The sequence below is a fragment of the Aplysia californica genome, unplaced genomic scaffold (genome assembly GCF_000002075.1).
Source record: "Aplysia californica isolate F4 #8 unplaced genomic scaffold, AplCal3.0 scaffold00880, whole genome shotgun sequence".
In the NCBI taxonomy this organism is placed as follows: domain Eukaryota; kingdom Metazoa; phylum Mollusca; class Gastropoda; order Aplysiida; family Aplysiidae; genus Aplysia; species Aplysia californica.
This window is the reverse complement of record NW_004798150.1, coordinates 235,873-253,822: the sequence shown is the minus strand read 5'-3', so window position 1 is coordinate 253,822 and position 17,950 is coordinate 235,873. Positions and strand designations below refer to the sequence as shown.

Genomic DNA, 17,950 nt, shown 5'->3' with positions numbered 1-17,950 from the left:
TTTTCAGAAAACATGATCTATTTCTCATCAATTGACCTACCAATAATTATAGTTTATCTCGGAATAAGCATACAGTGTTGTATATCGATGGAATCGTTATTTTCCCCTCTGTCTGAATAAATATGCAACTGGGTCATGACGTCTCAGTCTCATCACCGCTTCCTATTTGCTCAGAACGAGACAAAGGTTTGACCAAGATTGACCTAGATTGTGGGCTGAATATTTACTACTGAGATGACCTTGAATGTTGATTGGCTAATGCTAATGATGGCAAGGAATGCTCGAATTCTGTTGGTTCTCCACCATAGCTACAAGGTCACTTCCGCAAAGCTTGACCCATCATTGCATGTGGAATTTTCCGTCTTTTTGAATGAACAAAGGATTTTCTTAATGTACAGGCTCATGTGTGTCGATTGTTTGTGCGCATGTGTACTTGGTGTGTAGTCTCAAGTCAAAGAAACACTGTCTCTCGAAACAAAGGGTCACTTTCAGATTACGTGCTGGATGGTAGCGTCACTGTGTCAATAACGCTCTACAATTTCTGTGCTCACTCGCCTCTGATATTGTTAGTAAGGTTGTTACTTACTTAGGCCTACTTGTATACTTGAAGCAGACATTCTAGATTTTTTTCTAGATTTGTGAATTGCGTTATTATTGAAAATGCCGAAGAAGAAGGTGACTGGTCGTTCGAAGGAGCTGCAGAAAGCTCGTGGGATGCGTGGAAAGGCTGTGGAACTGGAACTCGATAGGAGCTGTGAAGCTGAGGCTGAGGTACGTAGACTAGATTCTCTAGCCTAGTGATATCAATTTATATGTGTACTTTAGTATAAATGTACTAGAATGATAGATCTAATAGTAGATCTAGTAGTAGCGTGTGTAGATCAAGATCTGTGTGTGGTTTGTGTGCGCACGCGTGTGTGTGTGTACTTTAGTATTTGTGGTACTAGAATTATATATCTAGATAGATCTATCTAGTAGTAGTAACGTGTGTGGATCTAAATCTATGTGGTTTGTGAGTGTGTGTGTGTGTGTGTGTTGCAGAAATGAAAAATATCTATTGATTCTTCTTACTGAATTTGAAATGCATGGTTACCTAGGCCCTCTATTCACTTTTATATAGGCACAATTTTGTTCAACTGTATGACTTTTTCATGTAGGCCTACAGGCCTAATGTTTTAACATTTTCAGTCAACAGATTTTGAATATTCAGTACCAGAAATTTACTTGCATGAAGCTGATTTGTCCGTAACTTTTTTTCTGCAGTGCTCGTCTTCTGTCCCTGTGCCCCCAGAGATGCCTGCATCGTCTTCGATTCTGGATATTCCAGAGACCCCGCGGTCTGTCTTTCCACCGGACCCTCTGCTGCTGATCCCTCTCCGTTCCCAGGAGAAGCTGAGTAGGTATGTCGTGCCTGCTGCTGCTGAAGATACGTCTCGAGCCATCGTGGAGTTGTCGCAGGTTGAAGGACTGTTCCAGCAGCTTCAGTGTCCCCAGCGTGGCATCGTTGGGACTTTGTCTCTACATCAGATGGGTCAGTTCGGCCTGGCTCTTCGGCTCTCCCTGTTCTGCTCAGAATGTTCTAACGTCGTCGGTAAGCCCCAGTACACGTCTTCCCTCGACACCGGCACCCCGGCAAAGAGGAAACCGTTCAAGGTGAATCAGAGTGCCACAGCTGCGGCTCTGATGTCTGGCCTGGGGCTGTACCAGTTCAACACATTATGTGCTCACCTGGATGTCCCAAGTCTTAATCCGAAGACCTTCAACAAGTATGCCACTCAGGTGTACGTAAAGAGTGAGTCTCTGGCGGACAAAGTATTTCTTCAGGCTGCCAACGCTGTTCACCAGGCTTGCCAAAGCATGGGCTGCGTCACGGAGGATGGCTTGCTGGACATCGCCGTGAGCTTCGATGGCTCCTGGCTGACGCGTGGCCACAAGTCCCTCGTCGGTATTGGCTGCGTCATCGACATACTGACCGGGCTAGTACTCGACAGCCATGTCCTGAGCCTTCATTGCCAGGACTTGTGCTACCACTGGTCAGTGGAAGAAGATGAACACTCCCCTGGCTTACGATGCATGGCTGACGGAGCACAAAGCTAGTGGCTGCAACATAAACTATAGTGGATCGTCGGGGATGATGGAGGTGGAGGCTGCAGTTGGGTTGTGGAGTCGTCTAGTGGAAAAGTTCGGCCTGCAGTACACCACGTTTGTTGGTGATGGAGACTCCAAAGCCTTCAACAAGGTGACAGAGGTGAAGCCGTACGGTCCTGGAGTCCAGGTTGTGAAGGAGGAGTGCCTAAATCATGTGGGGAAGCAGCTGGGCACTGCGTTACGGAACCTCGTCAGCGACTGCAGCAAGAAAGGCGTCACGTTAGGTGGAAGAGTCCATGGCAGGCTAACAGCCAACACTATTCGCAAGCTGTCCATCTACTATTGGAGGGCCATCCGAAGCCAACCCACTGCACACGCCCCTAAACTCTGAACTGCTGCATGAGCACCTCCGTCCCCTCTACGAAAGGCTCACCGCCGATAGTCTACTTCTTCGGTGTGAACGCAAGGCGACCCAGAATGCAAACTAAAGTTTTCACCACTCGGTCTGGGCCAAATGCAGCAAATGTCAGTTCCGCAGTAATCAACGGGTCGAAGTAGCTGTCATCACTGCTGCTGCCGAGTTCAACTTTGGCCTAGGATATACAACCGAGTTGAAGGATTTACTTGGTGTACCTTCTGGGATAAACACTAAGCGCCTGAACTCTGCCCGCACCACCAAGCGTTTGTACAAAAGCCAGGATGTACAGAAGGCCGCTGCGAAGAGGAGGAAGGTGATGCGAGCGAAGGCAATAGAGCAGGCTGGTGTGGTATATGGGCCTGGGATGGTTTGAAGTGTACTCTAACGGACACTATCACAGTTTTCTTCGTTTTTTGGTTTTGAACAGTCAGTACCCCATGCTCACAATTTACTTTCATATTAGCATATTTTTGACTGGATTGTAATGAAACTGTGATTCACAAGAACATAAATGCTTGTTGTGCATGTTACAATCATCGTCTTTCAGATTTTCCGCCCAGTAATTTTGTTGGGGTCTATTTTGAAACAAAATGTCGTTTTTCTCAAAACTTTACTCTTTGATACCTTTTTCTCATCTACTTTTTTATTTTCTGATCGATTTCTCTGATATTTTCAGGGTTTGTTGTTCACATCATAATCAAACTTAATACAACAGGAAAATGTAATAGGTACATTTATACTTGAGTTATTGGCGATTATGTACTGAAATTCAGAGGTGTGAAGGGGTAGGTCAGTTGTCCATCTATAACTTTTTTCCTATACAAGATATCCAAGAGCCCTGTTGTATAATATTTTGTTTTGAGTATATCGATCAATGTACCAAATTTGAATAAATTCAGTCAGTAAATAAAAAAGCCTTTCAAGATTTATAAAAGTTGTTTATTTTCAATATGGCCGCCGTTACCATGGTAACGGAGGATAAAAAAAAAAAAAGTAACGTTGCTTTTTAGAGATGTTTTCCTGTTAAACCTCCTTGCCAAAAGGCTTTACCTGAACTTTCATAGTTACCGAGATAGGTTATAAAGTAAGGCCTACCCCTCCCCCTTAACAAGCATGATCAAGGCAGCCTGGCTCTGAGTTTAAGAAATGTCAACAATAAGTGGCCAGAAAAAATGTATAACAGCAGCACAGAAGAGGTTGCTCTTACTCAATTAAGTTCAGCTTACCTTTCCTTTCTTCAGTTTTTTGATCAGGCGAATATCGTCTTCGAAATCCTCTTCTTCTTCCTCCGGAGAATCCCGTGCCTTCCGTTTCAAGGACTTTGTCTTCCTGTCTTCCTTTTTCTTTCTTCGTTTCTCCTTTTTCTCCTTATGTTTGGACCATGCTTCTGACTGTAGAGTAAAATAAAAAAAATATTATGTCACCTGACAGGAAATCATGACTCTGAGGAGTGAAAAACATGAAACAGAAGAAAAAAGGAAGCAAAAATTTTATCTGTCCTTTTTGGTGTCTCTTGAAAAAAAAATGGTGAAATGGTATAGGTTTAACGCCCCTATCAACACTATTAGGTTATTTAAGGGGCGGGACCTCCTAGTTTAACGTCCGTCTCCGATAGGACCGAGCCAAGTGGGAAGTTTGTGTAAAGTGCCTTTCCCAAGAACACAACATCGGACCGAGCTGAGGCTCGAACCCCCGAACTCGCAATTTCACGATTACGAGTCCGGTAGCCTAACCACTAGGCTACCGATGCTACCGACGCCACTGTTGGTGTCTCTTGATATTGAGGAAATAACTCAATGGGCTGCAAAAGTTCCAGTAGAACATGACTATAGTAGTAAGCAGCAATTGTCTGTAAGGACTCTGAATGCAATTTTCTTGGCAAATTTGGCAATATTTTGGACAAATTTGGGTATTTTGGGGTTGCAATTTTCAAATTTCCGCGGGGACAGATTAAACATTTTCAGTTTGATAGGAATTAATTTTTAATTGGGTGGCAGTCGAAGTCTACTTTAATAATTATTGATTTTGGACCACCGAGGGATCTATTATGTGTGTAACTTGCACATGGGACCTTTAAAATTTTCCCCCCTTATCCGAGAAGGCTAGGTGTTAGATCTTACCTACCATAAGATTGGGGGTGTGGCAGTAGGAATAAGCCAAGGATTATCAATTTCAGTAGAAAGGCAGCAGAAAGAGTTGGTGGGGGGGGGGGGGGCAGAAAGTGGAGAAGAAAGCAGACGACAGAACATTTTAGGGGGAAAGAAAGGAGGTGAAAGGAGAAAATTTTATTAGAGAAAAATATTTTCTGTCGCTGTTCGGATTCAAACCCAGGACGTACTGAATGAGAGGCGAACATCATAACCTCTCAACCATGAGTTGAGAGCCCCTTCTTTTATCTGGCCCCCCAGGAAATAGCGGTCTTGCAGGCGCGCGCTTTTCTTCAAGTTCCACAATAAACTCGCAATTTTTTGCAATTTTAGGCAAAAATGCATCAACGCTTTAATTTTAACAGAATTGTTAATTCGAAATGGTGCGAGTACAGAACCGATAGGCCTACGTAAATCATGGTTTCGGCCCAGCTCTAGCCTACTGGCGTACTCTAAAAGCTATAACCAGAACTTCAGGCCCGAATACATTATGTTCAACACAAACTGAGACATAGATGTAATGTGTGTAAACGTGCGCTTGTGAAAAGAAAGTAGGTGTGAGCGTGAGTGTGTGGTGTGCATGTGTGTGTGCGTGTAAGGTGTACGTGAGTGTGTGTGTGTGTGTGTGTGTGTGTTTGTGTGTGTTTAAGCGCGCGCGCGTGAATATTGTTCATAATCGTACATGATGCATGTGTCTACGTACACGGTAATCGGGCACCTAGTCTCAGTATCTACGAACACGGTAAACGGAATGAAAATAAATCAATATTCGTCCTGTGCTGTCACTTGTTGAAAATAAAAAAGAAAGTCATACATGTACAAGCGACTTGTCGGGCTCGTTATCGTGACCAGTCAGTGAACCTGTGCTTTCGCATCACATTGTGAGTACCGGTTGGGGTCATCAAAGTCCATTCAAAGTCTGTGCGCTGTGAAGTACAGGGCTCCGGAATTGAAGGATTATTGTTTTTTTTTTTTAAAAAGGTACAGTCGGGAAAGGGCTGAGGTTGAAGGCAACACTGGATGACAAACACTGAACTTGGAGTTCTGAACTGCCCGGTTACCGTGTACGTGACACTGAGATTACATGCCCGGTTGCCGGTTACCGTGTACGCAGACACTCCGTTTGGTACAATGCCTTAAGTTGCGTTCACACGGGAGTTGGCGCTATAGAAATGATCTACATTAATATTACTATTGTTTATAAATGGAAAAAAAAAATGTGCTGTATTTTACGATTTGACTTTGTTAAAACAATACCATACTGGTTATAAAAAAGAAAATACCTGAAATAGATCTAAATACAGATTACCGGTGTATCGAAAGTTTCAAGAGAAAAATAGAACAGGATCTGAATTGATTGGTGCATAAGTTAATTTTGCATTTAGAGGTAGTTTCAAAAATCCCACATCAATTTTTGTTGTTGTTATAGACTAAACCTCATACTACACTTCTAGATCTTTACAGGAACCAAATACCTGTGGTACTATATTTGGTCAAATTTTATGCCTTCATTTAAATGTTATTACGAAAACCAAGGATTCCGTTATTTTGTGTCACACGGTATTATATTTGGTCGATAACTTTATTGTTAACGTACTCATGTGTTATTACTAGTAAATGTTGTTAATAAAATTTGTATCGTGGGTCATGATTTTTTAAAAGGCTGTTCCGCTTTTATGCTACCGGTACCTAAATTGTCATGTTTTTTAAACTAAAAATGTTAAGCCCGTATTAATGTGCCAGGGATGGGAAGGTAGCAATTTTTTTGCAATTTTTAGACAATTTACCTTGCAATTTTTAAATTTCAAAATGCAATTTTTCGCGGGGCCAGCTTTATGCGCCATTTCGAAAAGTGTCATATGACGGAGTCTTACACTGAGCAGTTGAGATGCATTCCATCTACCAAAAGTCGGTATAAAATCTACAATCACAAATCTAATAAACACAACTATTTTGGCATAAAAAAACAACCAAACAACAAATGTCAACTCACACTTGGTGGTCGTGTCAATTTGGCCTTCTTGACCACAGGCTCAGACGCAGCTTTCTCCAGCCTAATTTTCTCCCGAGACTTATCCTTGAACGGTATGGTCGACGTGTCCACCTCAATGGGCTGGAAGGCTGTCAATGTCTTCCCCTTCAGTTCAGGCATCTTTGGCACATGAAGCAATCCAAAGCCTTGGGCTAAACGACCAAAATCTAGATCTATGTAGAAGTGGAGGGAAAGAGAGACCAATAAATAAATATCAGGAATCAGGCACTTGTTAGTTTTTGGGCAGATGGAGTCATTAGCCTCATCTTATCGTTTGTTCCTTTGTCTTGCTTTTGATGAAAAAACATCCATCTATCTTAAATAAAAGTCAAGATATTTGCGAGTGAAGGAAAAGGTGGTCGCCTGGCGTCAGAGGTGAAGAAGGCGGGAAAATGGCCATCAAAGTTTGGTGACTTCAAAAGCTTGAGTGTCCTTGGAAACAGCACAAATTTGCATTTTTTAGGCCTTTGATCAACGTTTTCCAGCAAGATTCACACTGAGATGAGTTTTTAAATTGTACATAATAATAGGTGTTAAGCTAATACAAATTCAATAAAAATTACCCAACCACTGGAAAAATGTCAATTCTTAAATTTCATGATCTTGACTAGCTATTGATTTCTTCACAATGCCAAAAACACTGTGTGTGTGTGCGCGCGCGCGCGCGCGCATGTGTGCATATACATGCAAGGTTACAGGGGTGTTTGTATGAGGCTCAGATTTATAAAATCAAGGCACAGAAAATACTATTAGCATCAAAAGTGGAAAAACTTTGCACGAAAGCATCTTCTTTTGTTTTAGTAAGAGTTTTATAGCACTTGCAACAAAATTAGGTTATATTAAGTGCCCGAGATTAGAGGTGTTACAAGAAAACGCCAAACACAATTAAAGAGGGAGGAGACATAAGGACGATAGAAGTTCGATAGGAAAGGAAGAGATAACCACACCAGAGCACCTGCCAACCACCCATCCTTCTACTTTTGTGTATCATACACAATGATTCTGCAATGATCAAAGCTTGCAAATTTAACTTCCACATCTTTTACAACCTGAGCTTCCTGATATGGTCTCACACTGTGTTAAGGGGGGGGGGGGGGGGGGGTCTCAAGGTCTCGCCTCTCCTTCAATGGGTCCCTGGTTCGAAATCTGATATGAAGGCAAAATTTTCTTCTTCTCTAAAACTTTCTCCTTTCACCAACCCTACCTAATCTCTAATCCTGTTCCGTCATCTGCTTTCACCTCCACTTTTTGCCTCCCCTCCTCTGTATTCCTGACTCTTCCCACTGCTACTCCAGGTTCCTTACTGCTGCCTTTCAGCCACACCCCTGATCTTAGGGTAGTTAAGATCTAACACCTCGCCTTCAGGAGTGAGGGCAAAAATTTTGGAGGTCCCGTGTTCAAGTTGCGCATGCTAAAGATCCCTTGGTGGTTCTAAAATCGATTAAGACTAATAAGGGTAGACTTTGGCCGCCACCCGAGCAAAATTCAAAATTCCTGCCAAATTGAAAATGTTTAATGTGTTCCGCTCGCTCATATGACTTTAAGCAGTTACGAGCACCGTAAAACACTAACTAAAACAAAACAGACTGTGTTTTGAGAATCTCCCCCCAGTCCAATTTTGTGTCTAGCAGTACAACATTCAACTGGCTTGAACGAAAATAAGTGAACAAACCTTTCACTCTGAGAATCAAACTGCATTCATGTTTGGCGTAAGCTTGGATAAAGGACACAAACGCTCTCAAGCCTTTCTCATAAACTGCTCTGTAAGAAGAAAATGATAAACAAAATCGTACAAATAGAGCTCATCAAAATGTATCAAAAAGAAAATGTAATACAAAAGAAATAATCATGATTTGAGGTTGAGTTGCATTGGGCCATTACGTGGAAATTGCCACCCTCTAGGGAAAGTTTTGACAACAGACAAACCCCATTATACCGCCAACCCAGGGACGAGCTCGAAGTTAGCAGTATTGCGGGTTTTAATGCAGTCCTGTGTCAAATACCACTGATTGCCTAATTTTAAGGGAAATGATTCTGCCATAACTAGATGAAGGACAATATTATAATATAATATTTACCTTCATCCAAGACAAGATACTGGTCTACAAGAGTGCCATGCAAAGATCAGTGCTTATTGGCAAATTAATAAATGAGAAAGAATTTAATTTAAGCAGATAGACAAATGGGAAAGAGCTATAAAGAAAAAATGTCCCCTAAAAATGTTTAAAAAATCAACTGACATTCCCCATGCACTGGCACTAGTACCAGATATGCTAGCACAAAAAACAAGCAAAGCATCAATTCTCTAAACATACCACAACAGTGTTTTACATACTTTCCCCCCCAAAGTCATAGTACCACAAGTGTTAATACAAATGTATTTTGTAGCCACAGGCAGCTCAAGTGAGCATTTCACAAACACACTGTACGAGGACTTGTGCAAATATCATTTTGCCACCTAGAATTTTTACTGTAGAAAGGGGTATAAATTATAAGCTGTTTGGGTCTGGATTGATAACAACAAATCTGTTTGGATATTACAGTTGAACAATCTATGACATTTCTGGTTGTCTTAAAACTGTACAAGGTATTCACAAAGCAAGCATCACACTATGTACCTGTCATTCACTGCAATTGTCTGTATTCTTGTGGACATTTCCTGCACATCTGTCTGTTTAGGCATCTCCGTGAGAGGTACTTTCTGGTTAATTTCGATGAACTTGACATAAGCATCCTCAGTGGGCAGGAGCATCACCAGTGCGTTGCCTTGGTTACCAATGCGGGCAGTCCTACCACACCGGTGTACAAATGCACTGAACACAAGAGAGGAGAGTCAGTCAGTACAAAGAATCAGGAGAATCCCTGCATTTAGCTGTTTCTACTCACTATTTCACTTTTGAGATAGAAAGTTTCACAAGGACTTCCTACATCAAGTGGAATTATCAGGATGACACTTTTCATTTCTCTGTGTGGGGTACGAAATATTCACTTGAACACTACATTTTAAATTTTAAGAATATGTATTAAAAACTTAAAATAAAACTTACACGAAGCTACTGTCTGTGAGGCTTCATTAATTTCTGACATAAACTGGCAATGTTTTCCAAACTCAAAATATGATGATAAAGACAAACTGCAAGATCTAGGAAGAGTACCCAATTGATGCAGGCGATAAGGTTACTATAATTAAATGAACAAACTCACCTTGCGGAGCTGGGAGGATCGTACTGCATCACCCAGTTCACATCTGGAATGTCCACCCCTCGAGCCATTACATCAGTGCACATGAGAACCCCACTGGAACATTGTTTTAGTAAAAGTTTTACAGCACTTGCAACACAAGTAGGTCATACATCATACAGTGCCGAAGATTTGAGGTGATGCAAGAGAGGAACAAACACAAAAAAGGAGGAATTATAAGGATGAAAGATTTTTTTGCAGGAAAAAGGAGCAAACCACACCAGAGCACCCATCCACAGGAACAGCCAAAATGACAGAAAGACTAGACCAGTGCTTGCTGACCTTATTATAGTCAGCACTCACTACTGCCACTTTTAAGAGGCAAATATTTTCGCACTGCCTACCTGCATGTATTTTTAAGCGGGGCATTTAATACTACTTATTGATATATAAGTACCAGAATGATCCTCACCACTCACAAAAATTACAGAATTACCCGCCAGTGTGCGATATCACCTGGGTTGGCAAGCACTGCTCTAGATTATTTCAAATACATGAAAGGTAAGATAACTACTAGGACCTCTATAAGGGACCTTAAGTGCACATCAGACTTCCGTTTTTTAAAATTCATCTGACACAGCAAAGAGAGGAAAGCCCCCCCAAAAAATCAAAGCGGTCCAGTGATACGCCAACATGGACTGGCGCTCGAACCAGATAGTATATATTGGCACATGAGGCAAACACCTTCTTTCCAGTTAAAAATGAAAGTTTATTTGTAATTTTTCTTCAGAAGCTATGACAATTTTTTGTTACAGCTTAGAAATCTCATGTGCACATCAGCAGGACAAGATGAGTATGCAAGATAATGCAATCACATCAATTATAACAGAATTGACTACCTTGAAAATAACAGCAAGAAAACCACAAGTAAATATATTTCACAAAAGAACTTCAGGAATATAGCAAAAAATACGTTGGGGGCGAATGACGAACAGACAACAACAAACCAAGAACCTCCTTTAAAACTTTTGACTTAATTAACAAATAGAAATATACAACCTGTGGGAAAATTAGATCTTTTTAATCATTTCTTTTATCCAGAAAATTTCTTTTGATTTATTTCATGATTGAGATATAACCTCTCTAGTCATTACATGTGACAAACATTACTTCCTTTCATTCGTTTTAGTAAGCTTTATGGCACTTGCAACACAATAAGGTCATATAAGTGCTGAAGATTAGAGGTGTTACAAGGGAGTAACAAACACAAAATAGAAGAAGGGGAGATAAGAACATATGTTTGATAGGAAAGAAGGAGCAAACCACATCAGAGCAACCACCAACCACCCACTTACCATCTTTCAATGTTTGACGTTTTATATAGGAAAGAAGGTGCAAACCACACCAGAGCATCTGCCAACCACCCACAGCAATAGTTACAAAAGAGGCTACCACTATACACATAAAGGGGAAAGACAGATGATCGGGGGGGGGGGGGGGAATTACCTCTTCATTTGTCTAAATGCAGAAAATGTCTTGTTTAGGGGGGTGTGTAACCACATTATTTTTAGAGATCAATTTCATTCAAAGTGGGCACAGACATTTTGCCTGGCAAAAGAAAAAGGACACAATTTGTTTCACAACCATCAAGCTTATTTATGATTGCCGTGGGTACACACAAAAAGAAGTACACAGACAACTTTCCCCCCTCTGACGATTGTTTAAACAGTTCAGATCAGTGAACCTACTGCTGGACACATTTGGAGAAGTAGTCCACACAGGCACAGGTGCTGAAGAACACCATCACCTTCTCCTGCTTGTGTTGCTGCAAGAAATGTACGAGCTGGTTGAACTTCTCGTCTGCCTCCACATACTGGGAAAAAAAAAAAGACACACTTAAATCTTTACTTGTTTTTTTTTCCTTTGAGTAAAAAGAGGCACATCCACACAAGAAAGGTCATATAGCGCAGGGAAGAAGCAAGACAGATAGACAGAAACAATAGAGGGAAAGAAAAGAAGTAGGATATACCAGTAGTGCCCTCCAGCCACCCGCAATCTTTACTGAGCTAGCATACTCGGACACTTAGTCAATAAATCACTCAAAATATTCAGGGGTGGGATTATCTCTAGGAAAACTCCTCATCGTTTAGATTGAATATTAAAAAGCACATAGACATGATGGTGGTCATCCATGTCAGGGAAAAGTGAGACAGACAGACAGATGGATACAAAAGGTAGGAAAATAAAATAAAATAGGATTTACCAGTGGCGCCCTCCAACCACCAACCACTCATGCCAATTCCTTGCCTCTCATGCCAAAGTACCCCTATCGACTTCATGTTTGTGAAGGCAAGGCTTGAGGATAGCATCAGACTAATGATGAAAAAGCTATTGGGAGATGGATCACACTTGATTTCCGATGAAATATGGACAATATAAAGCGTAATCTGATTGATGTGATCTGATCAGATTTTATAGTACTCGACAGACAGCTAAGCCCTTAGGGTGTCATGCAGCGGAAATAAAGGTAAAAGTGGAAAGTCCAGTCCTAAAAACAAAGTACAAGGCCATACTAGGCAACTGTGCGTGTCATTTCAAAGACAGGCCTGTATATCTCAAGTCAAAACTCCCAGCTGAGTTGAAAAGTATTCCAGGAAGAACAGGAAACCCAGCTCCACCATTCATTGACTTTGTTCATGAAAAAAAAACCCACAAGAGCCCAAAATGTCAAATTCAGAGACGTAATAACCTCAAAGCTCTGAACATCATTTTTCCATTTGTTATCAAGCGTCATCCACCCACATTTATGTCTTGCCAGATCACTCATAAAGCACGTACTAAAAGTATCACTTATGGTGACTACCACCATAAATAATATCCCTGCCCCCCCCCCCCCCCCCCCTCCCCCCACTGGAAACCGTACCATGTAATAATTCTTCAAAGTAGTGGGAGTCCTCTGGCTGAGACCCATGCGATTCTGCTTCTCTTTGACCGTGATTTGCATAGGGTTGCGTAGACCTGCCCGAATCAGCTTGGCTACTTCATCTGTCTGTGTGGCTGAAAACAGCCCTGTCCGTCGCTGCTTCGGCAGGTAGCTCAGGATAGTGTTGATGCTGAGAATGCAAGGGGAAACAAATTGTCAAGCATACATTAAAAAAACAACAAACATTTAGAGGGGGGGGGGGGGAGGGAGGGAGGAGAGCAGTGATAGAATTTTTCTTTAAGACTGAAAAATACAACTGAAAAAAAAAAAAGAAAAGGAAAAAGGAAGTATATAATCACTTGTCAGCATCTTTAGCTCCTTCCCTCTGGATCAGCATTTTAAGTGGTGAACCAGAAGAACCCTTTATCTCAGCATCGTCACTCCATTTGTTCCCATTTCTACATCTGATAATTCTTTCTATGCACACTCTACATCAAAACATATTTCATGGTTACATTTTTTTCCAATTACAGTAGTTTGAGGGGTGGTCAAACATCCATTGTGCTAAATATAATTTGTCAAAGTTATGGCTGTTTTTTGTAAACACGCCTTGAGAATCTAAAACAGGTCAATCAATGGAGATGGAGACTGAGATGGTCAAATAAGGAATGGTCAGCTACTGTGAAGTGATGTGAGTATTCCATCAGAAAGAACAAATGATAATAAATGAGATTTTAACGTCTATGCCACAGCATCTTCAACAAACGGGAAAGACGATTACTCTTTTAAATGGTACAAAAAATTTAGCTTTCGCAGTGCTGACAATGAGAAAACTTCGCAAGACCTCATTGTTTCATACCTTGTTTCAAATCCCATATCCAGAAGTCTGTCTGCCTCATCTAAGACAAGAACTTCCTGTTTGAAAGAAATAAAGAATAACAATAAAGGGAAAAGCTTTTTTGAGGCAGTTGTATTCATAATATTATAAGTCAGCCATTCCAATTTTTACAAAGGGAATATTTTTTTAAAAGCGCTCTGTCTATAATTTCTCATCTTCCCACAAAAAATAATCACAATATTTCAGCAGTAATTTTTCTATTTAAAAAAAATCAAAGCAGAAAAAAACCACAACTTCATTTCCCTCTCTGAAGTTTCTCTGTGTATGCACAATTTATTGCAAGAGCAAGATTCCTCATTTATAGAATATTAGCTCTTTCAGGTAACTACGCCTTAAAATCCATAAGACTAGAACATTCATGTAACAAAGTTAAAGAGATGACACATTGATTTTTTAAAAGGCTAATTATTCATAATGAACAATTTTGGCAGTAAGAAACAGAAAATAATGCAAACCAGGTACTAAAAATACTTCCAAATGATAAAACTAATAATGTAGCTTCATCAGCTTCAGTAATACAAAGTATAAAAATACCACGTTGTACCAAAAAGCAAACACACATGTATTAGGTTAGATACAGTTATTCTTTGCAAGCACTAAACCACTTCCATTCAAACTATTAAGACAGGGAGTAAAATAAGAGAAAGTGGGGGAAAAAATAGCAGCAGAATTTACAGACCAGGGCTTTTACACTTGCAGGTAGGCTGAACCCTGACTCCTTCCGTTGAAATAGGTCCTCCAATCGCCCAGGAGTTGCAATCAGGATGTGACCACTGGAAAGAAAGAATAAGCAAATAAACAAACTAAACTGCAATTTTCACTACCGCATATAACCCCCCATTATGGACAGCTTATTCTTCTACTATACTCGACTAGTCACTCACACTCCAGTTGGAATCTGATGGTTTTAGTTTAGTTTAAGTAAGAGTTTTACGGCACTTGCAACACAGTACGGTCATGTAAGTGTAAGTGCCAAAGATTAGAGGTGTTATAAGAGAGTAACCAACACAAAAAAGGAGGAAAGATAAAGACAATAGATGTTGGATAGGAAAGGAGAAGAAAGCCACACCAGAGCACCTGCCAAACACCCACATTGGCTGATATATAATGTCAGCCATTTCTAGCTTGGTAAAATATGGCCAACAGCATCACAAACTTCTCGATATAACTTCATCTTTATGTAACCCTAATGGCATGAAATAAACACCATAACTGAGCAGAAATAAACCATTTTTGCAATAGAAATATAGTTTGATTATAAATAAGATTTTAAAAAACCCTAAACAAGCACAAACCATACAGAAATGCACAAACAATCAGTAGTGCTCACCCACTGGTCGTTAACCTGTCCAAGTCAGCCTGCGGATTAACTCCTCCAATCAACAGGTTTGAAGTAAACTGTGGTAAAAACTTGATGAAGTGTGACACGACCTCCATGATCTGGAAGGCCAACTCTCGAGTTGGCGTGAGGACAATGGCTCCGACCTTGAAACCACAAGAAAAGAAAGTTTTAAATTGTTGAGTTACTGCTTTTTTGTTTTAGTAAGAGTTTAACGGCACTTGCTGCACAATAAGGTCAAATAAGTGCTGAAGGTTAGAGTTGTTACAAGAGAGTAACAAGCACAAGAAAGAAAAAGCACAGAGATAAGGACGATCAATGTTTCACAAGAAAGAAGGAGCATACCACACCAGACCACCTGCAAACTACCCACACAATATTTAGGGGGCTCTCGTGGCCTAGAGGTTAAGGTGTTGGCCTCTCATTCAAAGGTCCCGGGTTCGAATCCGGGTAGCGACCAAAAAATTTTCTTCTCTAAAATTGTCTCCTTTCACCTCCTTTCCTGCTCTCTAGCAATGTTCTGTTGTCTGCTTTCATTTCCACTTTCTGCCCCCACCCCCTCACCTCCTTTGCCCCCTCCTCTGGGCTCCTGACTCTTTCTGCAGCCTTTCTACTGCTACTCCTTGGCCCCTCCTTACTGCTGTCTTTCTGCCACACCCCTGATCTTCTGGTAGGAAAGATCTACACCTAGCCTTCTCGGACAAGGGCGAAAAATCTCGGAGGGCCCGTGTGCAAGTTGCGCACGTTAAAGATCCCTTGGAGGTCTAAAATCGATAAGAGTAGGCTTCGGCCGCCACCCGGGCAAAATTAAAAAATTTCCTACCAACTGAAAATATTAGGTGTGTCCCGCGCGCTCATATGACCTTATGCAGTTGCGAGCGCCGTAAAACACTTTACAAAACAAACAAACAAACACAATATTTGCTCAGCTGTCTGATCAGAATGGGTTTCAAATGTTCCCAGAATGTGATAGAATTCTACAGATCACAATCCCCTCCCCCTTTCCTCAACTTATTAGCACTTAGGACAAGTAAAAATATATTAAAGAATACATAGTATGAGCCAAACCAGTCCTACTTTTTCCTAAATGTAGTTGAGTTTTTCAAAACATTTGCTATTAAATCATCTATAGAAGACAACCCATCCCAGCTTTATTTGTGAGGTTAATGCTTTATAGAACTAAAATGATTTGAATCTTATGTATAAAATTACCCACTTTCTTACATGTCAGCAAGCCATACAACGGTTGATCCCTGAGGTTATAAGGCAGTCCCCTTAAGCCAAACAGAGAGAAAACAGGAATGGTGAGAGACAGTTTAAAGCATGCACACACAACAGATCTCTTCTTGCCTCATGTTTCTTCAAAGGTATCTCTCTCTTGCACAGCATCTGCATCATGGGGACCACAAAAGCTAAAGTCTTGCCACTGCCAGTGACGGCCTCCACTGCCACATCCTTGTTGCGTACAAACTGAGGGATGCAGGCAGCCTGAAATGAAGTTGTGAAGAAAAAAATGAGAGAGGCCAAAAGTGTAAAAGATGCTAGATAGGCAAACAGTGCATTTATATTAACTGTTCATAGACTGAGGGAATAACTTTGATATCTATTCTGTTAGAACACAAATACTCTCTACCATTATATTGGTTACTGTTTTATTTTCAAATTTGAGGTCTGCTGTAGCACTTTGAGGTCACTTGGCGCAATAATGCGTCAGTGAAAATTATCCGTTCCGGTCCCGCACCAGGCCCGAGAAGTCTGTTGCGGTCACTCCCCTGGCTGGGTGACCAGATGGGGCATTTTGTACTGCTGGCTGTGTGACTGCAAAGTGTTAACAAACATTCAAAAAAAAAATTACAAGTGAATAAATAATGCAAATTAGGAGAATTTAATCACTAAAGCTGAAAGCCTTAAAAACCTTGTAAAATTTTTAAGCTGATCAACATTAGTGAGATTATTTTCAAAAATGAGCATGTCATGTCGTTCAACCAGAAACAATGAATGTGTGTCATGATGCAGTGGAATCAGGCGCCTGCCAGATTTTGGTATGTGGCCTTATTGGTATCACCTTAAAGCTTGTTCATTTATTTTGCTTTTCATGAAAAAATATCCATCTACAGTCAAACCTGTGTAAGACTAAGACAGGTGGCCGTCTTAGGCAGGACTGATCAAGATGAAGAAAACAAATCATTCCCATCTGAGGTCCCAATCGAAAGTAGCTGCATTGTTGTTGTTTTAGTTGTTGCTGTTGTTGGTGGTGATTTGTATTTTGTTTGTAATTTTTATTTCTTGCTGATTTTGCACAAGGGTGATAATAAAACGAAATGTATCCCACGAGGAAGACCGAGTGCCATGTTAAAACAAACAAATGGGTCGCCACCACTTGGAGAACGAGCGACGCTTCTGTCACAAGTTCATGTTGACGTCCTTTGTTACAGACTGGGTAAACAGTGCCCACTCATCTCACTTACGATTAGTGTAAGAGTTCTGGGCTGGGCTTATGGGTTATGAGGGATCACACGCTTACCTCACCAACAGCTGAAAATTAGTAGCTATTGGTCAACAGTGGGAGGGGCCTATGCAACATATGATCGGTTGGAGGGACTACCTAACAACAACGACGACAGGTGATTGAATTATGACGGCTCTCCCACAACGCCAGGGACCAATGCACAATTTATGACAAAACGTAATGGAGTCACAAAGGTGGCCGTCTAAGACAGGTATTATTGCTTAGTGTGATAGGGGTTGTGTGTTAAAATATGGTGGCCACGGCCGCGTTGGACAGGTGCCCGTTTTACACACTTAAATTATATAGAAAAAACGCAAGGGGGGGAATTGGAAAATGGCCGTTTGTGCAGGTGGCCGTCAGGGCAGGTTTGACTGTATATTGAAAAGAGGTCAAGATATTTGCGATTGAAGTAGATG

The 17,950-nt window shown here is 41.0% G+C and overlaps 1 protein-coding gene across 1 annotated transcript in view; it reads right to left on the bottom strand.

The window, feature by feature from the left end:
* Positions 1-17,950, bottom strand: part of LOC101850122 (ATP-dependent RNA helicase DDX55) — a 37,039-nt gene that overhangs the window by 1,078 nt on the left and 18,011 nt on the right. The window contains 12 exon segments of the mRNA XM_005110362.3: positions 3,733-3,897; positions 6,647-6,858; positions 8,358-8,446; positions 9,304-9,498; positions 9,890-9,982; positions 11,372-11,441; positions 11,606-11,738; positions 12,789-12,978; positions 13,648-13,703; positions 14,366-14,459; positions 15,017-15,171; positions 16,376-16,513. Coding sequence (XP_005110419.1) covers positions 3,733-3,897; positions 6,647-6,858; positions 8,358-8,446; positions 9,304-9,498; positions 9,890-9,982; positions 11,372-11,441; positions 11,606-11,738; positions 12,789-12,978; positions 13,648-13,703; positions 14,366-14,459; positions 15,017-15,171; positions 16,376-16,513 — 1,590 coding nt within the window.